The sequence below is a fragment of the Onychostoma macrolepis genome, chromosome 16 (assembly GCF_012432095.1).
Source record: "Onychostoma macrolepis isolate SWU-2019 chromosome 16, ASM1243209v1, whole genome shotgun sequence".
NCBI classification, from domain to species: domain Eukaryota; kingdom Metazoa; phylum Chordata; class Actinopteri; order Cypriniformes; family Cyprinidae; genus Onychostoma; species Onychostoma macrolepis.
This window is the reverse complement of record NC_081170.1, coordinates 20847655-20855571: the sequence shown is the minus strand read 5'-3', so window position 1 is coordinate 20855571 and position 7917 is coordinate 20847655. Positions and strand designations below refer to the sequence as shown.

Sequence of the window (7917 nt, the reverse complement as noted above, 5' to 3'; positions counted from 1 at the left end):
TGTTAAAAAGTCAGTGTTGAATAAAAAGCTTTCAAAATCCTTTTTTATTATTATAATTTTTTTTTTTTTTTTTTGTCATAATCCTTATAATGTTATATCTCACCCCGGTGGATATCATAATATTACATCTCACCACAGGGTATGTTACAACTAACCCAGACTATGGGAGTGAATTGTAACATTTCACTCCTCGTGTTTGAAACTAAACCATGAATTTGCTGTTAATGCTGCAAAGATAACCATTATACCATTTAATAGCAGACACTTGTTGTAACTAGTTACATATACAGTATATATATTTGTATTTATACATATTACATAAAGTACTCAATCAATTAAGTTATAAATGTCAAGTCTCATTTTTTTATCATGTTGCCATGTCTTTAACAAGACTTTGAAATTGTCCAAAAATCCAAAACATTTCAAATTTGTTTTTAGTCAATTTTTCAGGTATTTTCCTTATATACCATCACACATATTTTCATATATCAACCGATAACACATTCAGCAACAAAGAAATTAATGCACATGTATATTTAGAATTGCAGTGGGGTTTTTTTAAGCACACAAGCTTTAACATTTTTATATTTCCTATGTTTTATAGAATATGCAGCTGTGATGTAATTGGTCCTGTGATCATGTTTTTTTCTCCATTAATGATAGTATATGACAGTGGAGAAAATATTATTTATGTGATGTATTAATATAAAATAGAGTTGCAATTATTCAAGTCAATGCATCAATTTTGAAAGCTAAAAAGCTCTGAAATTATATTAATTTAAACTTACACTTACAATATAAGTTAACAGTGTATTCCTTTGATTGTTTTAATAAAGACATGAACGTTGAAGTAAATATGTCTCTTGTGTGTTCTGAAATCACAAAGGAAATAGCAAAGTGTTTCCTGTAGCAATTAATTTCATGTGACATTCCTGCATGATTAAGCAAAGAGTGATGAAGAAAATCAAAAATGGAGCAACAGGGAGTCTGACATATTCTTTTGGGGGTTTTTTTTGTTTTTTTTCACTTCACTTGCTCTTTTACACCGTGACTCTTTTTAAAACAACTTCTGCGTACTCATTAACCAGCACTAGATTCGCTTCTGCCCTCTCTCTTCTGGCCATCATTCTTCTCTTTTTCATTAAGAAACGTAGGACGAAAATCACGGCTACCAGACTCAAACTGCTAAGCAGCAGTACCAATCCAAGAGCCAGAAGGTGTGACAGACCATTGTTCTTGTACTCCAAATGATCCCACAAACCCACCGACACAACACTCAAACCAACCAGAGTGCCCCAAAAACTAAAAGCCAACATACAGGAGCCACAGGACAGCTCTGCTCCCCCCGTCACCACCGTGACACCTGCCACAGAAACCAGCCCATTTGGTAATGTCACAGTTTCAGACTTTGGATCATATTTCACGATTTGAGTTGGGTTCGAAATGGCTGAAAGGTCCTCGGGTGTTGCCATCATTAATGAGCTTCACGAAAGAGTTTTCTAAAGTTGCCTGTCTCTCCTGTTGATGTGTGATTTTTAGAAACTCCTTGAATATTGATGATTAAAAAAAATAAAGATGTAAGAAAGCAGTTGTCCCTCTAGGTTGTGCTTCCTCTGTAGTTGTCCTTCTTATCTCTTCTCACAGGGATGTGTCAGTCATTTCTGTACTTCTATCAATTATACAAAAGCAAAGAATATACATCAGTATATTATAGAAAATGCCACTGTGATGATAAACATTTTTTGTTATAAATGATAAAAAAGAATAGAGTTTAGTCAGCCAATATCCATGTATGAAAACATAACCACATCTATTTAAAAATAAAGGAATATACATTTTTAAAGTTCTCACTGTAACAATAAAACTGATGATCACGTTGTTTTTTTATGTTGTTAATTGTCCAAATTAATATTATCTATCAGTAAATTTTGTGGAAATGAAAGTTCTGTCATAATTTACTCACCCTCATGTCATTCCAAACCTGTGTGAATTTCTGTGGAACATAAAAACAGATATTTTGACAGATGTTTACTTTCAATGGTAACCAAAACTGATTAGCTGCATTCTTCAAAATACAGGTTTGGAAAGACATGAGAGTGAGTAAATAATGACAGAATTTTTTGGGAAATAATCCCTTTAATCACCATCAAAATTACCTCAGAATTACAGTGTGTTATGGATAGATGTGTTAATCACATACAAACATAAAACATACAAAACATTGATCTCACCTTTTTTTTCCTGCTTGTAAAGAATCAGACCAATACGTTTTCATTCCAAAACATGAAGAAAAAATACTTCTTTTGCAAACTGTTTATTCTAACATATTGTTAGTCTTTTTGCTAAAATTCATCAGCATAAAAATGTTCACCAAAGATCTGTTTTCTCTCAGGCAAGAGCATGCTGAATGCCAGTGCAGTGCTCAACAACCATTTACATAGTGTTTCACTGCATGCAGACCAGCCTGTACCCTACCCACCACAGAGCCGGTGGACTGTTGTTTTTATTTTCCTTATCATTTGTTTGTTTCCATCGGCCTTTGTGTCCCAAAGGAAAGCGATGTCTGTCATTAGACAACATTATGACCCATTAACTTGTATTTATCTAAGACTCCCTCCCTTCCTCTGCTCCCACCCTCACTGCTGCCTTTGCTTAAGAATCGGCTGGATTTTTAAAGGAGGTATTGTTTCTAAGCAGAAAGTTTGGTTTATCTTTTGAAAGAAATTTCCTCTTTGGTCTCCCCTGCCCTTTTGACATTTCAGTCGCTATCCTGTCTACGTGCCTTATTTTTCCAAGTGAGAAATTGTTCATTTTGTTGAATCACTACTAACGCTTAATTTCTTCATCACCGAGATCTGCTCTTGTTTAGGTATTCCCAAAATCATTCAAAGCACAAGTTGATCTGTTCAACCCTGGACGGCATAAGATGTCCATTACTCGTTTGAAAACACCATGACGTCAGTAAACACTTGCATAAGAGGGTGTTTCCTTCCAAATCTTGTGACACAATTGAGTCACGAGTCAACCTGTTTGGTGTTATCCATCTTTAGAAGAGAGAATAAAGTTGTTTTGACAAATTGTGTATTAAGTTGTCATTTGCAATTTTTCCAGATTTACTCCACTGACATAAAACCACCGCCACAACAACTAGGCTAAATCTCTACGCTAGTCCCAGCAATCCTTGTACACCGCATGTCACAATTTGCTGTCAAGGTGGGCACATTGTAATTAGCTCTTACAGGTAATCCAATAAATGTGCTCTTGGAATTCCTGGAATAGCACAGAGAAAATCCCTGTGCTAAAAGAGAGAAAGGTGAGGTATGTCTGGTGTTTCCATGGGAGTTAAATAAATCCAGGGTGATTAAAGGTAGGGCAGACCTGTATCAAGTGAATGTTTTGGAAAGTTTCAAATGCAGCTTGATCTAAATGTGTGACCTGATGAGAAGAAATTTATAGGGACAGGGAAAAGTCCAGACGAAATGTGAAAGGTGACCTATTTTTTCTATTAAATAGATGAAGAGTCCTGTCAGCATTATAATGTTACAAACTAATACGTGTTCCAGATATTAAACTTGAATTTTGACAGTTGTGTGCTTCATTTTCTAACTTATGTTAATTGTATTAACATAAATTCAAACGGTAGGCTAAATGTTTTGACACTCTTGAATGTGGTCTGACAGCACAGAATGTAGGCCTAGTTAATAAATACAAATGCAAATGACAAGATTTACATTTACATATAGTCATTTTGCAGACGCTTTTATCCAAAGCGACTGACAATTGGGGAATACATAAAGCGATTCATCTTGAAGAGGCAATAAGACAGAGGAAGTGCTCACAACACCAAGTCTCAGGCATTGTTCAAATAAGTACAAGCTAGCAAGGGAAGGAATAAATAAAGAGAAAGAGAAAGTTTTTGATGAAGTCAAATAGTGTCGAAAGAGATGAGTTTTCAGATTTAGTTTGAAGATTGACTGGGATCCAGCATTCTGGATGGGGGTGGGTAGATCATTCCACCAGCCAGGAACGGTGAACGAGAATGTTCTGGAGAGTGATTTTGAGCCTCTCTGTGATGGTACCACGAGGCATCGCTCACTAGCGGATCTCAGACTTCTGGAGGGGATGTCGATTCGTAATAGTGAGTGGAAGTAGGCGGGTGCTGAGCCTGTGGTTGTTTTGCAAGCATCAATGACTTGAACTTGATGCAAGCTGCAACCGGTAGCCAGTGCAAGGAGATAAAGAGAGGTGTAACATGGGCTCTTTTGAGCTTGTTGAAGACCAGTCGTTCTGCTGCATTCTGAATCATTTGTAGAGGTTTGATTGTGATTGATGGAAGTCCAGCCAGAAGAGCATTGCAGTAGTCCAGCCTAGAAATGACAAGGGCCTGGACAAGAAGTTGTGCAGCATGCTCTGTCAGAAAGGGCCTGATCTGTCTGATGTTGTGTAGTGCAAACCTGCAAGATTGTGCAGTCTTTGCAATGTGCTCTTTGAAGGTCAGCTGATCATCAAAGATTACACCAAGATTTCTGATCGAAGTTGATGGGGTAATTGTAGAAGTACCTAGCTGGATGGTGAAATCATGCTGTAGAGTTGGAGTGGCAGGGAAGACAAGAAGCTCAGTCTTTGCCAGGTTGAGCTGTAGGTGATGTTCTTTCATCTATGCCGAGATGTCCGCCAGGCAGCCTGTGGTCCGTGCAGCTACCGTTGGATCATCTGGTTGAAAAGAGAGATAGAGCTGTGTGTCATCAGCATAGCAATGGTTTAAGAAGCCATGTGCCTGTGTGATGGGACCCAGTGATGTAGTGTATGTGGAGAAGAGGAGGGGTCCAAGAACCGATCCCTGAGGAACCCCAGTGACCAGTTGATGTGTTTTGGATACCTCTCCTCCCCAGGCCACCCTGAAAGACCTACCAGTGAGACCTACCAGATTCAAACCAGCGAAGTGGAATCCCAGTGCTGCCCAGTGATGAGAGGGTGGACAGGAGGATCTGATGATTGACAGTGTCAAAAGCGGCAGATAGATCCAGCAGAATGAGGACTGATGATTTGGAATCGGCTGTTGCAATTCGCAGGGCTTCGGTGACCGAGAGTAGTGCAGTCTCAGTTGAATGGCCACTCCTGAAACCTGACTGTTTAGCGTCCAGTTTGTCATTCTGTGAAAAAAACAATGATACCTGGTTGAAGACAACTCGTTCAACAACTCTTTTAAAAAGATATTTTAAAAGATGCATTGCAACTTTACTGAACAACATAATGTTATTTCTCATAAATTGAGAAATGGCAGATGGCAACCAATCATTGTGAGGTGCAGGTGGTGACGTTTGTTTACAAAAGTAAACACATTATCTTTAATTTGGCCATTCAGACACAAAGCTTGCATCTTTCCAACTGTCATCGTGTGTATTACTAAATATATATAACTGCATAGGCAGTGCACTGAAAAAAAAACACAGAGGTAACACTTTATTATAATATATAACTTTGCAACTCCATGTCAACTAGCAGTCATTAGAGCATTATAACAGACAGCTTAATATCTGCTAACGCTTTATTTTGATGTTCCTCCATCAGACATTCAACTGCACCAATTACAATTAACTTAAACTTTAAAAAGCCTAAAAGCCTATGAATACGCTATTGAGAATTAGTTGACATGTAGCTGCAAATTAATGAGAGTTGACATGTTGCAAACAGTAGAATGATTAAAGTATACTATCAAAATAAAGCGTAAGCAACAAAGATTAAACACACTTACTACCAACACACCCCAAAGTGGAGGCACTGTAGTGTTAGCATTACTGAATACCTAAATAAAAGCATCCAGCTGCAATGTTCAAAATAGATGCACTGCAAAGTTATCTGAAAGAATATGATTTACTCACTAAATCCAGAAGGACAAATGCCATAGCCTGCAGCCACTGTTTTTTTACTTAACATTTTTATGATTTTTTCAGTGCTCTCGGACACTCTCAGCACCGGTCCACTGTCAATCCCAAAATCTCATAGGAGAAAGAGTCGATAATGCTTGCTCTGCTCTTGACTGCTAGTGTAAATGTACTGTAACAATGGACAAAGCAATGTGGCAGGTAATGTTAATTGGTAAGTGGTTTGCATGGAGATACAGAAGGAGACCTGACATAAGCACACTGTATATCCCATAACCATGATCCAATGGTATTTACAAATGAACCTAAACACAGTTGCTACATGTAACCGCCATCAGTCACTGAACCAAACTTGACCTAATGAATTTATTAGACTACCCACAACAGGTTATGTGTAAGCGTGAAACTGAGACTTAAAAGCCAGGCATTATGCCAACCCATTATGGACAACGTCCAAAGTCAGTGAACAGGATAAAGTCATGTTGCTTAAGTTTGACAAAAGATAAGCATAATACAGTAAATTGAAGACATGCAGACCTATAATAAAAGACATGTGGCATGAAAAGTTGTAGAGAGGTGAGAAGTACAGGAATAAGATTAAAAGAGGGAAGCTTCCTGGAAAAGAGGGTACGGCAGATGTCAGGTCCAGGCTTAACCATCCCCTGATTACCACATGCAATTAAAATAAAATCAAACAAAAACCAATGGTGTCTTGAATTGACCTCAATGAACTTGATACAGACATCAGCAGAAGCTGCTGACGCTTAAATCACACTACTCAGTGAAAGTGTTGACAGTTCGTGAGATGAATTCAACAGAAGATCAAACTAATAAACCTTATTTTTTAAGCCATTCATACAACCTAACTGATGTTACCATTAGTAAGAAACAACATGTCAAGCTGAGGAAAAATAAGTATGTCTTTACAACAAGGCCTTGCTTTAAACATCTCAAAAGGTCAGTTTAGTTGTCTGGATGCCGCTATCTGTGCCAAAATGCTCTGATGTCACATTAAGAGGACTAAGACTGTCAGTTGAGGACATGACTGTATGTTAAGCACTTATTGTTATTGACTTTAGTGCACTTTTCATACATTTAAGCATGTTTATAATCCCTTATAATAACTGGTGAAATCAGTCAGCTGTGTGATCCAAGCAAAAAAATAGGGAAAGTTGTGCTCTCAAACAGAGGATTTCTGGCGATCAGTTAAAAGGTAATCAATTAATTAATTGGGAAAAACACCACTATCACATATTTATATGATAAATAAATAGATTTTTTTTTTTTAAATATGCTATTTGAATTATGCTGGAAATTACACTACTATATATAAAACAGTGCAAAACCGTACTGATTTGTGCAATGCTTTCTTGAACATCTCAAGTCCATTTTGCATTTCAACAAAACCTAAAATATTAAATAAAAAATGTTACTTAGCTAGATACAGTAATGTTGCAATTATGACATATTTAAGTTAGCAAAATTCTAAATAATGCTTTATATGTCACCCAAACTAAATGTTTAAGCTCACAAGACGTAAGATGAAAATGATCAACAAGCTTAAGGTGTAATGACAACTGGGCAGATTGTGCGATTCATTTATAAGATGTTCTGTTCTGTGTTCTGGGTTATTATTCTAATCATTTATGGAAGGGGACAGTCCCAAGCTGTTGATTTGGGGCTCAGAGGCTCAGCCATTTCAAATCCCTCTTTAACGACTTAAACCTGCATTCAAAGGTAACAGCCTAAGTTCACCTGCTCCACCCCCACTCACTCACCCACCCATCAGCAGCCAGTGTCATCGATCAGCGCTCATTCTTCCCTGTACATTTGAGAGCTTCATTACAACAGACACTGTTCTTCCTCTGTTAAACTTGGGTGTGACATCTATCAATCCATCTGTCTATCATTTCTTGAAAGGAGAACTGAGCACCAAGTTTTTAATGGGACATTAATTACAGGCACCCACCAATTCTCAGCAAGAGCAGCTACGTAATATAGTGTATCTCTGGTCAGAAAGGAGGACCTGACA

General features: G+C 37.6%; 1 protein-coding gene across 2 annotated transcripts; it reads right to left on the bottom strand.

Annotated features, from left to right (window-relative positions):
- Positions 1-236: 236 nt before the first annotated feature.
- On the bottom strand, positions 237-2486 carry LOC131522280 (transmembrane protein 100-like). 2 transcript variants are annotated; one of them, XM_058747671.1, is made up of 3 exons: positions 2232-2486; positions 1964-1993; positions 237-1669 (listed from the first exon to the last, which is right to left on the bottom strand). In XM_058747671.1, the coding sequence occupies exon 3, from the start codon at positions 1473-1475 to the stop codon at positions 1041-1043; it is 435 nt and encodes a 144-aa protein (XP_058603654.1). In that variant the 5' UTR covers positions 1476-1669; positions 1964-1993; positions 2232-2486; the 3' UTR covers positions 237-1040. The 2 variants fall into 2 exon arrangements, with proteins under 2 accessions (XP_058603654.1, XP_058603655.1); XM_058747672.1 differs by lacking the exon at positions 1964-1993.
- Between the last annotated feature and the right edge of the window lie 5431 nt (positions 2487-7917).

Bases quoted from the DNA above. Each gene is read 5' to 3' on its own strand.
- LOC131522280 (XM_058747671.1), bottom strand. From the start codon at position 1,475: ATGATGGCAACACCCGAGGACCTTTCAGCCATTTCGAACCCAACTCAA.